The 23955-nt window shown below is 40.3% G+C and overlaps 1 protein-coding gene across 1 annotated transcript; it reads left to right on the top strand.

The window, feature by feature from the left end:
* The first annotated feature begins 6863 nt into the window (after nucleotides 1-6863).
* LOC147619701 (sesquiterpene synthase 3-like) lies at nucleotides 6864-7430 on the top strand. Its single transcript, XM_086773477.1, has one exon. It carries the CDS (start codon nucleotides 6864-6866, stop codon nucleotides 7428-7430), a length of 567 nt encoding a protein of 188 aa, XP_086629603.1.
* The last annotated feature ends 16525 nt before the right edge of the window (nucleotides 7431-23955 follow it).

Below are 23955 nucleotides of genomic sequence, written 5' to 3'. Positions count from 1 at the left end.
GATTCTGGGTCCTTGCTATGTGATTGTGCCATCCTCGATTGTCGACAGGGGTCAAGGTCTTTTTATTGTACAAGATTTACATGTCCCAGTTCACTCTGAGGTCACTCTCATGACTTTTTGTCGACCTATCTACTCATGGGGTCCATGGCATCAGCTTGCTTACTACATCAAGAGCATGACCACATATAGGCTATGTGCTAATGTTGACTCTCTCCCTGGAAGAGGCATTACCCATAACGAATCATAGAGATTGTATATCGGTGGCAAACCTTACACTCAAGGAAATATATCAAGGCTAAACAGTAGAAGCAGAGGGACTAATGAAAGAACTAATTGTACTTTTGTGGAGTGTGACAGTGGTCATGAGCCAATGCACATGAGTAGAGATGTACCTAGATACATTGTAGTCAATGCTATTAGATCGTTGTGTGCTAGTGAGGAGTTGCTAGTGAATTATGGTTGGCATAGGCGACCGCCAGCTCCACATAGAGAATAGATGTATTTATAGCATTCTTAGTGCACATGTCCTTTGTAATGGGCTTCAATCCATGTCATTCTACTAGTATATTTACATTTTTCACTTATTATATCTTCTGGCACTAAAGCTCCTATTAATTTGAGTATATTTAAAACAGTATGTGTACATGATGTCAGAATTATTTACATTTGATGAGACTTTGCAAATGTGTTTACTCATGCTTTGTTGTCACTTGTTTTATTATGGATTCTTTTGTCTTCATTATTTTCTAATTCGTATTGGATCATAGGTTCCAAACTATGATATTGTGGAGGATGTGCCCTTATATCATCAAGGTCACTCTCGATTGTTAATAGAGTGTATGTGTATTCTTAAAGCATAGGATCCCAGTACTTTGAAAAGGTTGAGAGAGCAATACGCATGCCAAACAAAGCAACCTGACGATGCGGAGCATGATGCTAATGACATGACTAGATTTCTTGATTATTGGTTTCAGAGTAATACAGATTTATACTCTTGACCCCATTCATATTTTCAAGAATGTTGGACACTCGCTTTGGAAACATCTTGTGGGTATCAAAGATATAGAGTCTACAAGGGAAGATTTGAAGGAACAAAACTATAAACTATCTTTATGGCCTATAGTAAGTCCTAAAATAGGAAAGACGACTATCTTTATGGCCTATAGTAAGTCCTAAAACTATAAACTATAAACTATCTTTATGGCCTATAGTAAGTCCTAAAATAGGAAAGACGACTTATCATCACCCACCATGCGTACTGTCACTCAAAGGCCGAGATGAGCACAATCAACGATAGGATGATATTGATCCATACACCTACATGCTATGGTGCATCATTACGAAACATGTTTACTATAGATGATAATAGTCTTTCTAGATTAAAGACACATGACTTGAATTACTTTCTAAAGGCAGGCCATTGCTCTTATTTTATTCTTGACATTTATTAATTTTTATAGATACCTCATGGATACTAACGTCAAAGGTGGACTATTTGTAGCATAGTTTTCCACTTGTAATTGATGGATGCTTAACTGAGGTCATTTGAGATATCATATATCATTTGGGGTCACTTGCAAGGTACTGCTCCTTTAAAAATATTTCTAGGATTCTTCTTTGCAATTAAATTTAGTTATTTATTGGTGTATTATCATTTTCTAGGTGAATCACGTCAAAGGAAATAGACACTCGAGAGATTCCATAAAAAAAGTTGGAGTGCATAGAGCTTCATTTGGGAGCTACTTATGGCTGCCACAATAGCCGGTCGAGTAGCTAAAGCATCTGCAGAGTTCCTTCTTTTTGTTCATTGTATAGGAATGACGAACACTTTATAGCACCGCCACGCCCACTCTCCTCTGTCTTTAATCTCCAATGTCAGCAAGCGCCCTCCTGCAGTTGGCCATGTTGGGCAAATCGATCAAAGCATCAAGCATGCATGCTTGTGATGAATGTGTGAGGTCTTTGAAATAGGATTAGAAGATTGCATGGGCACGACGATGTGCCCCTGACTTTGATAGTTCTTTCCTATCCACACTATGGGCGCCCAAAGAAGGGGGTGGGTTCTTGTGGAAGAGAAAGGGGCTCAGGAAGGGCTGGTTCATGTGGATTATCTAAACTAAGGGATAGTGGGGGGTAATAGGGCGGAGGGAGAGGAAGTGGAAGAGGAGGGGCAAGGCTTGGATCATTCCCAACGGAAGGTGTTTCTCGTTGACGTGCTGTCCAGTCTATCTTTTTCTCACCAGCTACCCTTTTCCTCTCCTCCTCTTGAACTTGGTGGACAGGGGGGAAGTTTCTGACTCTTATGACTTTGAGGACCCATTCTCAGGGAAGCTAAGAGATAAAAAATTATGAAGGCTCAATGATGGGATAGTACTAGAGATGTGTAAGGGATAATACTAGAGATATGTGTTTATATAGGAAAAATAGGTTATCCACTTCAAATCTCATTAGATTTCCTACTTATGATTGATTGGATAATTAAGATAAACATAAAGATAAAAAGAAAACTATTATCCACTTAAAAATTAATATTTTTAATAAAAAATATTTAAAAATCTAAATATTTATTCTTACTAGATATGTAATTATATAATTGCATTTTACCTTAAAATTTATCTTTTGTTTTACAATTATATTACATTTTCTTTCATAATGTATTTTTTTAAAATTTTATTCAAAGGTTTTTACTACACACAAAATATTTCAAGAAATATTAAAATTTAAAAAGTAAATTTTTTTAAAATTAAATAACATACACTTTAAAAATAATATTATTTATCTAATTTTAAAAATATAATCCTTTAAAATTAGTGATTTTAAATTCTTTTATATTAATAAGTTAGATATATTTTATTCTTTAAAACTTTATATTTTATTCCTCTTTTTTGGAAAATACTGAAAATATACAAAATTTACTTTTCCAAAAATATGTTTTAAAAAAAAGGGAAGGTGGGAAGAAGGTGCCATGTGTCACAGGCGTGCATGCCACGTAGTATTTTCTTGACATGTGGCACTATTATGGCTGATGTGGCATGCCATGTCATCAAGCGCGAGGTGGCATGCAAAGGTGACAAGAAGATGTGGCATTAATGATGACTAGGATGATGAGGTGGAAAGTCAACTAGGTTGACCATGTTTACATGGATGGCAAGGTGCTTATGTGGATCCTCTCGAAGCTGATGTGGACATAAAGTGGCATGCACATATAAGATTTGTACCTACCCAAGCCTCACACATGGCATGATATCTAAGCTTTGAAGATTACCAAGCCTAGATTTCCAAACCTAACTAGGATTGGTTTTAGACTTGAAAAGGGGAGCTCAGAGTGGTTAAAATATGCATTGAGAGGATTGAAAATGGACCTTTCCATACTCAAATTAAGCCAATTTGTTTTTAAATAAATTCATGGTAACTCCTTGGCTAACTAGGAGAGATTGGCTATTCTTCTTAAAAAATTGCATGTTTTCAGGCTAAACCCATCATCACCATCTATAATGGATTTTTTGAATTTATATGATCTCTCCCATATAGATAAATAAGATGTATTGTAATCATGTGGTGATTGGGATTGTTGATCATCGTCAATGGCTATTGGATTTGATCGGCTTCTGGGTGCACTATTTTTGTTGTCTTGTAGTCCATCGCCATCATTATCCTCCTCTTCATAATCTCCGCTTCCTCTTGCATTGAAGGGGTCAAAGTACCTGTCAAGAGGAGTATATGCAAAGAAAATCTCTTCTATATCTATGCATTGAGTGAGATGCAGGAGTTTCATTACTTTCCACATTGTTGGCTGATCTTTTCTTGCTCATACCAGAGCCAATTTTTGGAATAATCCATGAGGCTGTCGGGAGTACTTTTTCCAGTACGAATCATTTTAAAAAGAGTGGTTTGTAAAAAGGTGCAAAGCTTTCCTTCTCAATGGCATGACAACCACAGGATAAAATTTGTCAAAACAGACATTTTATTTTAATTCAGAACACTGAGCAACAGGCATAACATTCTACAGAGAGCAAATCACCCAAAGACACGCTAAGGATTTGAGAAGCATGTTATTAATGAACATCGCAGCCCATACTGCCAAAACCCAATTAAGCAAAGACATGCAAAATATTTGAGAAGAAAATATACCGGTGACACGAACTATGCCATGCATGTTGGCACATGAAAATCTGAGATGAACATCCAAGAGGCAGCGAGGAACATCCAAGAAGAAAGAAGTCGAGGAACATGCATGAAGTAGCGAGCGGCAGCCATCCAGACGCACGCCACAGATAGAGCTTCACAAGGAACATGCAAGAAGCTGCGACGAGCGGGAGCCATCCAAACACACGCCACCGAGACAAATTCGAGAGGAATCAACTATCAATGCATGCAAACATTAGGCAGAAATATATCTAAATGACACGTGCTAAGCTTAGGAAATTTTTGAATAAAAGCAACACCAAAAAGATTTTGGGGTACATATTAGCCTCAAGTGGTATAGTCCATAATTTTGAAGAACAGCCCCATTATTTTATTTGAAGGGCGACCCAAGCCAAGCCGTATAGTCCTTGGTTTTGAAGAGTAGCCCCATCAAGGGCTTAAATTGGACTAATGTTTTTTACGAACCCGAAGAAGCCTTTCTTCTACTTTCTTGAGACTTAACTAAGCTAGCATGCCTTTTCAAAGTTATGGAGACTTTTTTGAGACCAAATTATGACTTCCGTGGTTAAATCCTCAAAAAGTCATGAAAAAGTCATGAAGACTTTTTTGAGACATAACTTTTCAAAGTTATGGAGACTTTTTTGAGACCAAATTATTCACTCTACTATTCACTCTACTATTCGGATAAAATTATTACTCTACTTTTAAAAAGCGGACGACAAAAACAAAACCATAGATATTTTTTATTTTTCATGACAAAAATTCCTATGGATTAACATTTGAGAAAAACATAATAAAAATGTCATTTATTGATCTTTCAAGTGATTACAAAAATTGTTGCTGCCACCCTCCGTCTCCGTCTCCGTCTCCATCTCCGCCGCCACCCTCCTTTTTTTTGAGGGGGGCTATATTATGCACGGATTTCAAATTATTTCAATTGTATTCCGAAGGGCTCCTACTGTCTTTCGCGCACACACACACACTCTCTCCCGACTCTGCCCACTTACCAGTCCTGCGCGTGACTTAATTTTCTGTGCAGTTTTGACCCGGAACCACCTCGTGTAACATTCCTGAATTTTTCATTAAGATCCTTGCATCTTTAATCACATACATAATTCGCATTATGATATTAACTATGCAATTTCCAATTTCGCTAATTTTCTTTTCACATCCAACAGATCCAGTCCTTGAGACTCTTGATTTCTATTTTTATTTGTTTTTTTGGCTTCAATTAATAATTTGCTCAAGACGCCTGCGCTCAATAGCATCATCAAGGTATCTGCGGCCCTTTTTGCTTCCCATTAATTAGTTAATGTCTTGTAGAACAGACACAAAGCAAGCCTAAATTAATGTATTGCATTAACTCTAATCCAGTCCTAATTCGGACACATCCACTAATCCTCTCCTCAATCGCATGGCTGCACTGCTAATCTCTCAATAGATTAATCCACTAACGTTTCTTGCATGCGTTAAACTAATCCACGACACAGTCTCCGAGAGGAATTCGTTCGATTTCGCCCAGTGAAAATCTACCACCCTACGTTATAATCGATCATTATTATAAATCTTCTACAGAATGTGGATGAATAAGGTATCTTACAGGAAGTTGTTGAATCGAACGACGGCCGCCAAGCGTCATAGCGTCTAATGCTGAATTGAACGACTGGCGCCAAGCGGAAGTTGCTGAATTGCACGAGGAGGAGGGACAGATGCACGGGTGAGAGAGAAGCGGGTGAGAGAGAAGCGGTGACGGTTGTCGTTTAATTATTTCATGCAACCAGTCTCTAAATTCAATCGTAATGGAAAGGACCTTGGAATAGCATCTCTTTCACTAATTAATACATTTCTTTTTTTTACTCATTGTGGACCCCTATTATGACTTCCGTGGTTAAATCCTCAAAAAGTCATGAAGACTTTTTTGAGACATAACTATGACTTCCGTGGTAAAATCCTGACATAACTATGACTTCCGTGAGACCTGCAAGGCTGCTCATGTAGATCTGTCGGTGCTCTGGTGACGTGCTACTCTTTGTATAAATAAGAGACAAGGCGGGTCCTTTGTGCATCGCAGACCAAGCACTTGCTAGACTTCGTATAAGTAAGAGACAAGGCGGGTGCTTGGTGCATCGCAGACATTCAGGCATTGCAATGGAGCGGTTTATGAAGTTTAATGCAGTATCGTCCAGCTTCCAAGTACCGTTCCTGCGCGCTGCTCTTTCCCTGCGAAGCTGCATGCAGACTACCAATTGATCAAAAGTAAGTCGTCAGAGCGGTTTATGAAGTTTGATGCAGTATCGTCCAGCTTCCAAGTACCGTTCCTGCGCTGCTCTTTCCCTGCGAAGCTGCATGCAGACTACCAATCGATCAAAGGCAAGTGTGACGACTGGATCGTCGCGGTGTCTCAGCCTCCCTCGGAGTCTGCCCGGCAGTTCTTGCTAGACTGCCTCCTCTCGCGCTTCTGCTGCCGGGCCATCCCCAACGGCCACAGTGGCCGCCTTGTCCTGGCTCTTCATCTCTGACACGGACGATGATAATCCAGAAGCCTTGGGCGCGGAACAAGAGGCCAGCGCGCAGCGTCACCAGCTCATCATGGCCATCCTACGGCGCGGCGGCCTCTATGCTCCGACATCACCTCCCACATTGTCCAGCAGGAGCAGTTCGCAGCTGAACTGCTGCTGAAGGCCCTGGCCGAGGTGTGGGAGGACGCGTGCGTGGACATGCCGGCCGGTGTCCGCGACCGCTTCATCGAGTCAATGGCTGAATACCTCGACGCGGTCAGACTTCAAGCAATCTACCGCAGCTCACGTTGCCTGCCGACAGACGTGGAGGGGTACGTCAGTATCTGCCGCCCGGCCTCGTTCTCCCTTCCGGCATTCGGTCTTGGCGAATACGCGCTGGGGATTGAACTGGACAAAGATACGTCCGGCGATGCGCTCATCGTGAAACTGCAGAACGCTGTCATCGACCACATCTGCTTCTGCAACGACCTCCACTCCTGCCACGTCGAGAGCGCCGTTGGTGATTTCTCCAACCTGCCTTCTGTCGTGTACTACTCCAGCTCCGCTACCTGCTCCAGCTTGAGCTTCCAAGAGGCAATCAACTGCGTGGTGGAGATGGTGGAGAGCACAGACGCCACATGCGTGGACCTGGTGGCTTGTATCCTCAGATCCAGTCTCGCAGAAAGGCCGGGCGTGCGCAGCTATGTTGAGGGCTCTGCTCTGCCATGTCTGGCGACTTGCGCTGGTCTTACGAGACAGCCCGGTACCGCTAAGTTCAGTACTTAAAAAGATAAATTACATAATACAACTTACAGAGGGATGATAAAGAGAAAAAGAAGAAGAATATTGCATGAGATGATAGATCTAGAGCGATATATATGAATGACGCATGGCAATAAATATTTGAGTGTTTTAATTTTATCACCTTTCCATGTCCGCTCTCAATGTGCTTTGCCACTCAGAAGAAGAATACTGCATGAGATCTAGAGAGATATATATGAATGACGCATGGCAATAAATATTTGAGTGTTTTAATTTTTCATCACCTTTCCAAGTCCGCTCTCAATGTGCTTTGCCACTCCCTATATACTGAAGTTATAGGGATTTTTAATATTCAATCCTTAGCTAACATGTTGGGCTAGTCTATCTTCAGTGTGGGCATGTATCAATTGGTGGAATAAACTGCATTTTTTTCTATTTTTTTGGCTACATTAAGACTAACTCCTTTCGAGTTACTTTTGATGTGATTTTTCTCACATTGATGGTCAAGTCTATGTCTATAGATATAGGGTAGAGCATCTTTTTACATGATGGCCACCAAAGGAAGATCTCACCTAGCATCACTTTTTTTCTGCCACTAGCCTTAGGCCCAAGATCCTCCCACAGTTAGCATTTTTCATTGTCCTAGGTGCCAAATTGTAAGCACTTTTTTATTCGCTTCTAGACGATGTCATTCAGCAAGTACCTACCGCCACTTTAACTCGAGTTTACATAGAAAAACGTGAAAGAAAAGGTCTAATTGTGCAACAATTTTGATGAGGTATGTCGTTTGTGCATTGGTTGAAATTTTGTAATATGACAGCGAATAAAGGTTCTCCTACATGAAATGTCAACATTTTTAGGTTACGTAGTTCTAATATTTGAATAACAAATTAGTGTTGAATAAAAATTTAAAAATATTATTGTTTTGTGTCTCGTCAAAGGCTTGTATTTCCTATGTGCCACTAATATGTTCCCTTTGTCAGTGTGATTGTAATATCGTGGCATTTCTTTGGGCTTGGCATTAAGTCTTTTTCTATTTCTCTAGCTTCTTAATTTCAAGAGGAAGATAAAGAAGAGAAGAAAGGGTAGCCCCAAGCAAATCCCTTCACAACTGTTGAAGCTTGCAAAGGGCATGACTCTTTAATATAGAAGCATCGGATTCATATACATTAAAAAAGAAAAGATGTACCTCTCTCAACTTCATCTTCAAATTTTGTTTAGACATTAGGTGTGGCTACTTTGTAGGCTATGTGATATGCCCAAAGTGCTACTAGCAACTTTTTTTCCCAATCGTTTCAGCTAGCCTCTACTGTCTTGGTGAGGATAGCGTATAAAACGTTTTTGGCTTGACCATTGGCTTTGGGTTAGTAGGGAGATGATTTTCAGTGGGGGTGACCAAGAATTCTTGTAGAGCAAGAATTGTGTAACTTCATTGATGAAGTGTGTGTTATTGTGACTCACCAGCTCAAGAGGGCATCGAAAACAAGTGATCACACACTCGTAAAGGAATTCTGCCATGGATCTTGCATTAGCTTTGTGGGTGGCCCTAGCTTCGACTCATTTCGTCCATTAAGAACTGCATCATCTTGCCAGCTGACATAGCTGTAGGCATGCTAGCTTCTTCATCCGCTGAACCCTCCAAGTCTTCCTCAGAGCTAGTCAAATCCACCCGCACGCTAGCTCCCTTGCGGCGCAGCCTTGTCTTCAGCACTTTTGGCAATTCATCATCTTGAAGAGGTCGCATGGTGGCAAGGGGTTTCGCCTTAGGCATGGGAGACTGAAGGGGCTCTGAAAACACAGACGAAAATCGTAAAGGGCGATGCATGAGGGAAAAGAAGATGCGATGGCTCACGCTCGTGACAAATCTCCTAACATAAGATATCCTCACACAGCTCCATAAAGTAATCATCGCTGTTACTGGGCATGCAATCTCCCTAACTCGAGACTTTTGGAAAAAATATTAATTTTAAAATTCCGAGCCAATAAAGTCTGACTAAGCGACTTCTAACACAGCACAATTCAGTCAAACAAACCCTGACAAAAGCTTCAGCAAATCTCCTTCTTTGTAACAACTGATCAAAACACCCTGTGCCAACAATTAAGCTTCTTGCCATCATCTCAACACCTATGTTCTGCCTTAAGAACATCCATCTCTGTGCTGTGTTTACTTCTGGTGAGTCAGATCTGACTTCCTCAACATGCACCAAAGCTGAAACTGGCCAATCAAGATGTGGTGGTTTCCCTTGAAACTTCTTCAGCCTAAAACCATTGATTGGCTTCTCTACCCTTCTTCCAAAGACATTTGCAACAATAAAGGTTCCTTGACCCAAATCCTCCACAATATGATAAGGTCCTTTATATCTAAGTGTCAACTTCCCTGGATGAGGTCCCAATCTAGAGTTGTACACCATCACCCAGTCACCAACCTGAAACACTTTAAATTTGACATTCATACTCACCCATGCATGTCGTCTCTTCTCGATCACCTCAGTAATATATGAACCGTCTTCTTCCAACTGCATCAGATATTTACTCCTATGCTGAACTGACAATTTAGAAAACGTCTTCTCAGCTGTGATTCTAAGACTTGGCACCACAAACTCCATATAGGCACCACAGCTTCTAATCCATACACCAATCTAAATGGTGTCATCCTTGTGTTGTTACCTTAAAGGCTATTCTAAAAGACCATAATGTTGAGTCCAATTTGTCATCCCAATCCTTATGATTATCTGCCACCACTATCTTCTTCAAAATTCCAACCAATGTTTTGTTAGTACTTTCAGCCTGCCCATTAGCCTGAGGATGGTAAGCTGTAGAATTTTTATGCATAATCATATGGGTTTTAGTCAATTCAGCTATCACCTCATTTAAGAAATGAGATCCCCTATCACTCACAAGCTCCACAGGACACCCAAACCTGGTCATTATGTTGTGATACAAGAACCTTGCAACACTTGAAGCTTTATTATCCTTCAAAGCTATAGCTTCTACCCATTTCGTACAATAGTCTGTTGCAACCAAAATATACCTGCATCCTTTCCTTGTTGTAGGCTTAATAGGTCCCACAAAATCCATCCCCCACTTCTGGAAAGGCTCTAGTTGGCAGAATAGGATGATCTGACATTCTATCCTTATTATCTGGCTGACCAGTCTTTTGACATATGACACACCTCTTAGCATGCTCATGTGCATCCTTCAAAACTTTGGGCCACCACAATCTAGCCTGGAGAATTTTCTTTCCTGTTATATCTCGTGAGAAATGTCCACCCGCTACACCAGAATGTGCTTCTTGAATAACAGCATTCTGTTCAAAATCTGGAACACACCTTCTGATGATGACTTGATCAATGCCCTTCCTATATAATGCCCCTACAATTACCAAAAAAGGTCTACTCTTCAAAGCAAACTTCCTCCTCTGATCTGCAGTAAACTCACCTGGGATAGTGCCGTCAGTCAAAAATGTCAATAATTGGTCATACCAAGAATCCGACACAACAGGCTGAACTTCAAATAATGAAGCATCTGGTAAATCATCATTCACTCCCACTGGTTCTTCACCTGTCTCTAACCTACTCAAGTAATCAGCAATGGCATGTTCTTTTCCTGGAGTATGAACAATAACAAAATCAAACTCCTGTAATAACAACATCCACCTAGCCAACCTTCCTGTTAGCAATGGCTTCTTGATTAGGTATAACAAAGCTTGGTGGTCAACATGGAAAACTACCCTATTTCCCAACAGTGCCCAAATTTTTTTAAAGCATATACCATGCCCAATGCTTCTCTTTCAGTGGTAGCATAATTCCTCTCAGCTGATGTGAGTACTCTGCTTGCATAATACACTGGCCTAAACCAACCTCTGACTTTTTCCTGCATCAACACGGCTCCTATGGCCACATTAGACGCATCCACAAAGACATGAAAAGGCAAAGACCACTCCGGAGACTGTAGAACTGGCGCAATAGAGATCATCTTCTTTAAAAGTTGGAATGATCTTTCCTGAGGATCAGCCCAAACAAAAGCTACTTCTTTCTTAGTTAAGTGTGTTAGTGGTAAACACACATTAGCTAAATATCTGAGATACCTTGAATGCCACTTACTTTGACCCACATATCTCATCAACTCTTTAACATTGACTGAAGCCTTTGTAGATTGGATGGCTTCAATGGCCATCCCTTCACTTGAAACCACATGACCAAGTAGTACCCCACTTCTAACAGCTATGACACTCTTGTAAGGATTCAGTGCCATTCTGAACTGTCTACATCTCTCCAAACATAACTTCAGATGCAGCAAATGCAAGCAAGTCTTTCTTGCCAAAAACCAAAAAATCATCTACAAAAACCCTCATAAAATCCTGCAAATATGGCTCAAATACCTTATGTGCGACAAAGTTGAATGATGGTGGTCCATTCTTCAAGCCAAAACTCATTACTGTATACACAAATGCACCCCACTCAGTAATGAAGGCTGTTTTGTATTGATCATCCTCAGCAACGTGAATCTGATTATACCCAAAAAACCCATCCAGAAAGCTATACATTTCATGACCTGCAACTGCATCCAAAACTGCATCACAAAACGGCATTGGAAAAGGATCAGTAATAGTTGCTGCATTAAGCTTTCTATAGTCCACACATACTCTCAGCTTCCCATTTTTCTTAGGTACCACTATAATTGGAGACAACCATGAAAACCTCATTCACTAGCTTGATGAAGCCTACTGTCAACAACTTATCTATCTCCTCCTTAACCTGCTTTGCAAAACTAGGGTTCATTCTGTACCTTTGTTGCGCAATCGGAACTGCATCTTTTTGCAAGTTAATATGATGTTGATGTAATGCAGGGTCTATACATTTCACCTGAGAATACTCCCAAGCAAATACATCCATGTATTCTTGCAACAACTGTAACAACTTCTTCACAAATTCTCCTTCAGCATGGACACTCACCTTTACCATTTTTGGGTCAGCCTCTGTACCCAAATTAGTCTCTTTCAATTCATCCTCCTTAACCCTACTAGAAGTGCCAAACTTCTTGTCATATATTCTTTCAGCCATAATTCTTGTATCCTTCTCCTCCTGTTCAATCTGTTCCTCCTTGGTAGAAGATTCTGTTGTATGTTCCATCAGCTGCCTGAATTCTATTCCCTGAATCTCTTGTCCAGGTACTACATCGTACCTTTCCTGAATGTGTTCTTTATCCGGCTGTAATATATTTTCCACATCCACATCAAACACTGGAACAACTGTTGGATTTGCCTTCAGAAACTTCTCTTCCTCATCATCTTCAACTTCTTCTGCCAAGTTGATAGTTTGTGCAAACAATGGTTTCTCCTTGAGTGGAATATTCTTCCTCCCTTGCATAGGTATAGTCACTTTCTTCTTGCCTTTTCTTATAACAACCACATTCTCTCCCCAATCTTGTCTGACTTTGGCCATTCTGAGCCAAGGTCTTCCCAACAGCACTTCATAAGAGGACGCTGAATCTGACATTTGCATGACCACAAAATTGACCAAGAAGGTCATACCTGCAGTTGCAATATGTTGCTGTTTGAGAATTCCTAACGGTTGTACTCTTGTTTGATCTGCCATCTTCACCTGAAAAGGTGCTGGGGCTAACTTTCCCAAGCCCATTTGTGTATAAACAACTTCAGATAAAATGTTTACTCCGGATCCTCCATCCAACAATACATCTTCAAAAATCCTGCCCTTAAACTGAACTTTGATTACAGGCACAACAAAATCAACATTTGCTAGATAAATGTTGTTTACTGCTGGGGAACCCTATTTGATGAACCAATAATTGATTATCCTGATCGTGAAGTTTCCTCAACAACCTCTCCCTAAAAGCTGGCACCAAGCACAATAACTGATCTAATGACAATTGTAAGGGAGAGTGGATGAGTACCTCAAACCAATATTTGTCCTGAGTTACCTCAAGTTTAATGTTGTCCTTTTGTTGCTGTTGGTCGGATTGACTTTCTGACTCTGATGCAGGCACAACCTGCTTCCTCTGCTCCTTCTGAATCTGCTGCTGGACCTGATCCCTAATTCCTTTCTGCTCCTTCCAATCTATTGGCCCCTTTGCTTTGCATCTAGTGATAGCCATGACTTCAACATCATCAACTTGCATGCATTCATCACAAACCCACTCTTCCTTATCTTCTTGCTTGTGCTGCTCCTGAGTTGGTTGACTAACACCATCATACTGTTTCTGATCTGAGAGATCAACCAAAAGTACATTAGCTTGAGCTGGTTGTTGCTGATTCTGTTGCTATTGCTGTTGTTGTTGCTGTTGCTATCCTCCTTGCTGGTTACCCTGATTATACCTTAGCAGCACAGGCATTCCCCATTCTTCTCTATGCCTAACCCATAATGGACAATTCAGGCCTACCCAATGATCTGGTGCACCATAGTACACACAAGGCATAGCACCTGGTGGTCTCCTATCATTATTCTCCTGCTCTCTCCATAGTGGTCTTGGAGGTCCAGGCCTTTGAGATGGTGTTTTACCCCTAAATGGAGCTACTTGATTTGCCCCTACATCAACTCTACCTCTTTCTGCATCAGGTGTAGGTTGTCCTCTGCTTTTAGGATTGTACCAACACTGAGCTGTGCTGTGACCATCCCTTTCACAAATGTGACAATACTGCTTCTCCTTTGGTGCTACCACAGAATACCCAAACTTTTTCAACTTACTTACCAAGTTCGCCTCTTTGGGATGCTTATCCTTCTGTTTTTTCTTCTTACTTCTCTCCTTTCTTTTTCTTTTGTCCTCCTCTTCATCACTTTCTGATGATGTATCTGAATCCTCCTCCTTGTCTGAATCTGATGTTGCATCTGACCCTTTTTCGGAATCAAAACTGTTATCTCTACTACTCTTTGCTTTTGTCATACCCAGCCTCTTTTCAACTCTTGCTGCAGTAGCAACAAGATCATTGATTCCTCCAGCATTGACAATGCTTGCCACAGCATTCTTCAAACTACGCCTTAATCCTTTCAAGAAATATCCTGCCAACATCTCATTAGTGGGTCTTTCATTGCCCTGCAATCTTTCAACCAAATTTTTGAATTTTTGAGCATAGTCTTCCACCAACATATTCTTCTGCCTAATGTCCCTGAGTTTTCTTAGAACATCGGTTGGAGTCTTTTCCTTTCTAAACCTCTGCAAAAATGCTGCCTTCAAAGCATTATAATTAACAAAATGTGGTATATCATATTGGCTAAACTAGCTCATGGCTTTACCTTCTAATGTGGCTGCAAACTGCTGAAGTTTAATTGGATCATTGTATAAAGCCTGATAACCGCTTGCTTGCCATCTAGTTTCAAACTGGGCTACATGGCAATCTGCATCTTCCTTGGACCCTCCTCTGAATTCAGCGGCTTTGACCGTGGGGTTGAGAGGTGGTTGAGCCATGAGGTTTGACTATGGTGGTCTCCTAGGTCTGGTAGCCCCCTGTAGTGGGTCACATTGGAGACTTCTTCATACTCTTGTAGATCTTCCTGCGCCAAGAGTTACGCCCCTAACAGTTGCCTTACTTGCCTTCCCCCTGCTGCTCTAGAATTCTCCCCCCGTTGGTCTACTGCTCGATTTTCAGAGAGTGGACTCTCCTGACCATCCTGGGCATCTTGATCGTAATGAAATGGATCAATATTGCCTGCCTCGGCTTGTGCCCTTGTATAATAAACTCTGGCTACTCTTCTCTCCCGCTCTGACATGCATCCTCACTGGCATTCATCGCCTTTGTCCAAATAGGATAAACACAGCAGGATCACCAATTGTGTTGGGGTTCAACAACACAAACAGAAATATAACAAGCAGACACAATTGCTCAATAAGAGACATGTTGATTAGGTGAAAACACAAATTCAGACAAAGCAGAAATGCAATGCGCAGACAGAGATTCGATAGAGTAAGGTCACACAAGAGATAAAACACTAAAAATTATGCTTCATTCTCTCCTCTTCACATTACATTGCTTCCCCTTCTTTTCTACCTTGCTCAAAAACGTTACTCGTTCCCCAAAATGTTATTCTTGAATAACCGTTACCTATCTTAACTTCCAAGATCCCAAGAAAGTCATCATACATTCCTACCACCTTATAATTCTGACTTAGCACATATCTGACTTACTAAATATCTGACTTCTTACATATCCAACTTACTACATATTCAACTTAGCAACATTCAACTTAAGAGAACTATGCCTTCAACATAGGCTAAGGTCCCTTATACACATTTCCAATTAATTCCTAATGCACATTGGAAAGTTTATTTTAAACTTTTGTTTTAGGGAAATCCATTTTAGACACTATAAGGATTTTTATATCCAAAGATATCTCAATTTTGGATTATCTCTCTCTAGACATTTTCTCTCTCTAGGTCAAAACAGGGTAAAACAAGATCTTTCTTCTATTTCAGAGAGGGGAATAATTTCAAGAATAGAAGGGGAGGTTCTTACACCTTTACATCTCAAAAGCTGAAGGGAGGCATCTTATAGTTCTCTTTCAAAAAAAGAAAGATGGAACGTTAAGACTCTGTATTGATTACAGAGGATTAAATTAGTTAACAATCAAAACTAAATATCCTATCCCTAGGATTGATGAACTTTTGGATCGGTTAAGTGGAACCCAAATGTTCACAAAGATAGATCTAAAATCTGGATATTACCATATTAGAATCAAGGAACAAGATATCCCAAAGACATCCTTTAATACTCACTATGGGCATTATGAATTCACAGTCATGCCGTTCGGATTAACAAATGCCCCAGTAACGTTTAATTGCCTCATGCAAGATATTCTCAGAGAATACTTGGATGATTTTGTTCTTGTCTTCTTTGATGACATCCTAGGATACTCTAATAATGCAGCAGATCTTGAAGATCATGTGTGTAAGGTCTTGGAGATCCTAAGGAAGCACCAACTCTTTGCAAAAAAGAGTAAGTGTACTTTCTCTACTGACCATGTCAAATACTTGGGATTTATAGTATCTAAAGATGGGATTTCTCCTTACCCCGCAAAAATCCAAGCAGTCGTAGATTAGAGCCCAAGATGGTAAATGGGTAGTATCGAATCTTTATACCTAGGTATGCTCAGATAACATCCCCTTTGACAAAAAGAGTACCCTATTTCAGTGGATTGCTATGTGTTAGAGTGCTTTTGATAAGCTAAAGACAGCCTTAGTAACCAACCCTATCCTTAAATTGCTAGATTTTTCCATACCCTTTGAAGTAGTTACAGATGCCAGTGGTTTTGTCCTAGAAGGTATACTTATGCAAGAAGGTCATGCAGTAGCCTATGAATCCAGAAAGCTCAGAATGCATGAGAGAAATTATGTTGTCCATGACTTGGAGTTACTCTCAGTAGTTTATGCTCTAAAGTTGTGTAGACATTATCTCTTGGGGCAGAGATTCACCTTGATGATAGATCATCAAAGTCTGAAGTGGATCTTCACCCAAAAGGATCTCAACATCATGCGTCAAAGAAGATGGATGCAGACCCTCCAGAAATTTGATTTTGAGATTAAGAACCAGCAAGGGGAAAGAAAATGTGGTAGCAGATGCGCTCAGTAGGAAAGCCTCCTTTCTTGCAACACATTGGTGTCAAATCCATTGAGATCAATGAAGCAAGAGAGAAATTCATGCAGGATAAATTCTTTGCCCCTATTGCTACCCTACTTATGCAGGAAAGCAAGACTCCTCAGGAAATGAGTAGAGTTCTTAGGTACAAATTGGACAAAGGATGCATGTATTACAATAATCGGCTATGCATTCCCAATGATGAGAGAAAAAAGGGAAAGATTCTAAGAGAAGCCCATGATAGCCTGATAGCTAGACATCTAGGGTTCATAAAGACCTACATGTCTGTAAAGAAGAGCTTCTTCTGGCCAGGACTCAAAAAGGATGTACTTGATCATGTGCGTCAATGCTTAATATGTCAAAGAGTCAAGACAGAGAGAGTCAAGATGCCAGGAAAGCTGCATCCCCTAGACATTCCATAGATGAAGTGGGAATATATCAGTATGGATTTTGTTACTGGACTACCTTCACTGCAATCAGGTTACAACTCCATTTTTGTGGTAGTTGACAAATTAACCAAGGTTTCCCATGTGATTCTGGTAAAAGAAACCTACACTATAGTGGATGTTGCTAGAATCTTCCTCAAGGAGATTTTCAGGTTGCATGGCTTACCCAAGAGGATAGTAAGCAATAGAGATCCTAAGTTCACATTAAGGTTCTGGACTGCATGCTTCGAAGCAGTGGGAACTTTCTTAGATCTCAGTATGGCCTATCACCCCGACAGAGATGGGCAAACATAAAGAGTAAACTAAGTAATAGAAGACATCCTTCGCGGTCATGCTATGGCAGGGAACCCAAGAAGTGGTTAAGCTATTTGCATCTGGTTGAGTTTGCTTATAATGCCTCTTATTCACTAAAGTATCGGGATGAGCCCTTTCAAAGCTCTGTACAGACAAGATTGCCTCACACCATAGGATAGGAAAAAGCAGTATGCTAATAAGAGGAGATCAGAGAGAGTGTTTGAAGAATCAGATATGGTCTTCATTCGTGTAGGACCCAAAAGAAGTTCTTTATCTCTATGGAAGTACGAGAAGCTCTCTCCTAGATACTGTATGGACCGTACGCTGTTAAAGAAAATGGGAGATCTAGCCTATGAACTTATTCTACCTCCCCATCTCAAGGTATATAATGTGTTCTATGTCAGTTTTCTTAAAAAGTATGTACCCAGCAAGAGTCATGTGCTGTGGATGATGAGAAGTTGACTTCTCCGACACACAAGGCTAGATGGAACTCCAACCTGAAGAAATCCTTGATGTTCGGGAGGAGGCTCTTAGGAATAGAGTCCTTATAGAGTTTTTGGTCAAGTGGAAGCTCTACCCTTTAGAAGACGCCACTTCGAAGAAAGAAGAAGAATTGGTAAAGGACTACCCCAACTTTTGCAAGAGATCAGGACATATCGTGTTTTTCAAGTGGGAGAGGATGTAAGGTTCCTCATTAGCCCCTAAAAGATGTATAATCTCTCTTAGTCCCCTGTAATAATCAACCCATATTTCAGAATGCAAGAAAATATTATTTTCCCTTGTTTTTAGCCTAGAGAGAGATAATTCAATTTTGAGATGTTTTTGGATATAAAGTTTTCCTTTTATCTTAAGATGAATTCCCTTGAAAAAGAGTTTTCCAATGTGCATTAGAAATTAATTGAATATGTGTATTAGACACCTTAGCCTAAGGGTACATAATTTCAAAAAAAAATGATTAAGGTCCAAAGTGGTGGTCTCCCTCACCTATAAATAGACCCCCATTCCTTTGGATTTTCATCTTTGTGTATTTACATGCCAGTATAATCTTCAATTTAGTGTAATTTTATTATCCCTCTATTTTGTCTCTCTTGGTGGAAGCGATGTGGGTTATGCCACAGGTGCACCTTAAGCAGTGCTACACACTAGATTTGGCATGAAAGTCATTGACTCTCCTATAGGGAAAGTTGCAAGGTCTGGGAATGTGAAACTCATGTTGGTAGGCTCTTGGGGCTATGATGCAATATACCACTAGCTAGGTTTATGGAGATACAAGGTGAGATAACAGATAAATGATCCATTGGACTCATGGAATGGGTTTACATTTGAGGCAAGGTCAGTGGTCTTGCCTTAAAAATGTCAACACTGGCTATTATAGGACCTAAGGATGGCATAAGAATTCCCAAGTTCTACCTTTCTCTTTGGATGATCCTATATAGACACTCATATACCTTTTGTTATTTGTTTTCCTTAGTCATAGTATCTAAAGTGTTCTACGCTATGTTTGCCCAATTAACATGATACACACATATTATTTTCATATCTATTAAGATATTTGTGTTGAGATCATACTCCCAATTTTTGTTAAGCAATGTTTTCTGTAGGCTCTATGCATCAATACGTGTTCCTCTAGCCATAGAAACATTAATATTTTTTGTGTCTAGGCCATCAGGCACTATTGTCTTGTGATGTGAAACTACTTGAGATGTTCCAACTGCGGTGGCATTTGATTGGATCACTCAATGGCATTCCACATTGCGTAATGTCTCCATTTCCATGTCCCTATAAGCTTGGATACAAGCCTCTACTTATTGCATTTTTTCAAGAGTTCTACCCCAATAGGAACTAAACTTGTGAAGGTGGTAGACAAATAGTAGCATCAACTACTTCTATGGATGGAATATCCACATGAATACTTCCTGAGAGAGTTGGAGTTCCCACACATGTGTATGGATAATTCACTTCCACACCTCTCCCAATAGGTTCATTAGCACTACATGCAGGCTTTGAGTGAGTAGTTTGTCTAAAATAGTTTTTTTTCTAGCTAAACATGCTAGTGGATGGCTCAAGAGCCATTACAAACACATTTTGGGGTAGATTCTGTCTGTTTTGGTTAAGAAATCCCTCTATAGAGTCATAGTCCAAAGAAGACTCACTAGCAACCACTTTGGATCTTTGTGTTATACTACCTTAGATTGTTCTAGCCGAGGGACTGGATCATAACATAGGTGGGTAGGCCATACCTACTATCTCAACCAAAGAAATTTTGGATAAATTAGCCTCCAATATGCATCCCCCATGTAGTTGTTAGCTTTTGCTTTATCAGTGGAGACTTCAGTTCACTCTGTTCATTGCCCTCACACTAGTTGCATATAAAATTGGCTTTTATAATGAACTAGGAGAGCAATTTGTCAGCACATCATGCTTCATCTCTGCCGATATAATATATTTGGTGTTGAAAGATCCATGTCCCCTCCGTGCAATGAATTCTGGGGTGCTAGCAGTGAAAGTAGCACTTCTTGCGCACGACGCAGAGCCTCTCACTTGGGGCCTCACCCACGGATATCCGGACAAGAGACTATTCCCTCGGTTCTTCGGAAAAACTTCCCTCGCCCAGGCGATTCCTCTGGGATATTTTACTCTAATGTAGTCAAGGTCTTCACTAGCCAAACTCATCCGACCAAGCCCTTAAGTCTCGTAGTCAGATCAAGGAAGAGACTTGCACTTAGATCATAGAGCCCAACGCTTTTCCTCATCAAGAGGCACAGCCATTGATTCTTTTCCATAGAACAAGGGTTACCTGGGATTTACTTCAACTGTCATAATTTAACAGAATTGAGTCTCATTTTAGGGATCCATCAGTCCAGCCTAACCCCATCCGATCCCATGGGTTAGCCAACCGCCCAACCACTGTAGTGATAGGATCCATTTAGGAATTTGGTTATGTTTTGTCCCGGCTACCAGGGAAAAGAGTTCCCATGCCCCCTAGCTGGTGCTTCAAGCAAACTTCAACATAGTCACACCACTTACACACCCAATATGAAATTGCTTGTTTCACATATTCAGCTGTCTTTAAAATAATATTTTAATGAAACCATAGTATCACTGATCATAATCCTCTCAAATATCTAGCTTGAATTGCAATTTACAAGCATTTCTTCATCAGTGTAGCTATGGCATCATCTGTAACCAGAACGCTCACCACCTATTTAGTCAGGGGCCTTTTCAACAGTTCCTAACTCATAGTACTCGAAAATATAATCACATAAGAAACTCCACATGGACTCTCCATTGAAGATCAACAAGATCAACCAACAGATCCATATAAAAGAGCCATGGACTCATCCATTTTGAGGACCAGCAAGGCCAATCAATGAGATCCATGCGCGAGTTCAGAAAACAAATCTAACACCTTGTTCCATTTTCTTCCTCGACGCAAGCGTGGGTATCTTCGGCGAGCACCGTAGGGTGAACATTTAAATCGAACCCAGGCTCAAGACCTCGGCCGACCTTGTTACGCGAGACGTCCTCCGTTGACTCTCCATCAGCTGTTGCAACTTTATCACTTAGGTCTCCCACTTAGGTCTCCACACGACCTCATTCACAAGATGGTAAAAATACTTCCCCAGCATTCTTGACATAAAACAATCATTTAAAAACAAGTCATAAATACAGTTTCTAACAAATTCTCATCTTTTCACATTGTTCCACATCATTTCTCATTATTCCACATTCTTCTACATCAATTCACATTGCTTATTCCACATCCAATCATATGTATTCCCATTGTCTTCATCCATTCTCATCCAATCATATCATATTACATCTCATCACATCTATTCACATCACATCTCATTCATGCACATCACATCTCATCACATTCAATTACATCTATTGAGATCCTCATCACATCACCTCACATCCATCCTCATCACATCTCATCCATTCACATCACATCTTATCCATTCACATCTATCTAGATCCACATCACATCTATCCGCATCACATCTCATCCATTCACATCTACCTAGATCCTCATTCATCCACCTTACATCTCATCCATCCATTCACATTACATCACATCCATTCAGATATCATCATATCACTTTCACATCCATTCACATCTCATCACATCCATTCAGATATCATCACATCACATTCACATCCATTCACATCTCATCGCATCCATTCACGTCTCATCACACCCATTCACATCCATCACATTCATTGCATCCTCATCACATCACATACATTCCATCCACATCTATCCTTATCACAGCAGCACATTCATTCCATACATATCACATCACATTCATTCCATCCACATTACATCACGTCCACTCTATCCACATCACATCATATTCATTCCATCTACATTACATCACATCCACATCTATCCATATCTCATCACATCCATTCACATCTCATCACATTCATCCACATCCATCCATTCATTCACATTCACATCTATCCACATCCATCCATTCATTCACATGCACATCTATCCACATCCATCCATTCATTCACATTCACATCTATTCACATCCATCCATTCATTCACATGCACATCTATCACTTCACATCTCATTCTCATCCATTTACATCACATCAGCCCCATTCACATATCATCACATCTCATCACATTCACATCCACATCCATTTACATCACATCACATCTCATCACATCCATTTACATCACATCACATCTCATCACATCCACTTAAATCTCCTCACATCACATTCGTATTTTATCACATTCACATCCACATCCATTGAAATCACATCACATCTTATCCACATCTCATCACATCCACTCACATCTCCTCACATCCACTTAAATCTCCACCGAGCATATGTTCTCTGTTTTCTCACACACACAAAGGAGAACACAACATAGTGTTATGTCCACACTACAAAGTAAACCTAATGTAATGTCCACACCACACATGACCAGCTGGACGCGGTCATAAACACACCACACGATATCTATCTACCATACTGTCACTCTGTCAGCACCCATGTGCTATCCTCCAGCTGTATACGAGCTTGACATTTCAACAACAAGCTTATTCATGAGTTTCTAATTTGTTTTAACTTAGCTTGTCCTTTTACAGCTTTCTTATCAAGTGCTATGCATAACTCCTCTTGACTTAAAGGATCATAAAACCTTTTGAATTCACTACATTGAGAAATCCAATGGTTTCAATCCCATCAAGAGTCTCTATATGAATTGTACATTGTGGGGTGGTTTCAGAGACTATGATTGGTCTTTTCATGTGTATTTAAGATTTTTCTTCTCATTATGCACTCCGTACATAATTACTTTATCCCCAACTTTTACGTATTTTTGTTTCAAATGATTGTCAAACCATTTATTTCTATTGTTTTTTTCAATGAGGGCATATTGAACAACTAGTTCAGCCAAGTCTACTTAAATTTTTGTGAGTCCATCATAGACACCATCATCTTCACTTGATGGTTTTGTCTGTGTGCATTAGAACACTACTTTTGTTAATACCACTTTGGATTTTAAAAAAATGGTCCTCCATTTGTGAGGACATTAATAAGTTTTATGTAATGGCACTGTAAAGGTTGTATATTATGAGATACTGGCCAGCCAAGGCTTTAGTTAGTAAGTTTTTGGCGCGAAGTGTGAATAAGGGTCAGTTGTATATAAGCCGATTTCTCATAATGGAAAGACACAATCCCCCTTTATTCTATGAGAGCTCTTGTCTGATCTTGTGTATGAGAGAGAGAGAGAGAGAGAGAGAGAGAGAGAGAGAGATTACTCTAGTGCATGTGTCTCTTCTATGCTTTTACATGGAAGAGTGAGAGGACAATTGCCTTGAATTGTGATGTGAGCAACTCCACGGTGACAAAGTGGAGTTGAAGATTGGAGGATTGGAGATTCTACAAGTGATCTTGGAGAGCCTCAAGGGACGTGAGCTCGGAGCATTGGTAAGTACCCTACGACAATTGTTGTCTATTGCTTGTTCCATTGGTGAATGTGTAGAGCTCTCTTGGGAGCTGCAATAGGCCATAACATTTTTGGTGAAAAGATGCAGGGGGGAAGAGAGCTTGAGCTCTTGCAAGCACACACACACACTCACAAAACCCTAATAGAGAACACACAAGGTGAGAGGTTGAAAATCTTCTTCTTCTCTACACAACACTCAACACACCATATACAATAATAAGAGTACACACAATATGAAAGGTACTCAAC

The sequence above is a fragment of the Cibotium barometz genome, chromosome 33 (assembly GCF_041138505.1).
Source record: "Cibotium barometz isolate CiBa-2024 chromosome 33, ASM4113850v1, whole genome shotgun sequence".
In the NCBI taxonomy this organism is placed as follows: Eukaryota; Viridiplantae; Streptophyta; class Polypodiopsida; order Cyatheales; family Cibotiaceae; genus Cibotium; species Cibotium barometz.
The sequence above is the reverse complement of the archived record's forward strand: the minus strand, read 5'-3'. Positions and strand labels throughout refer to the sequence as shown.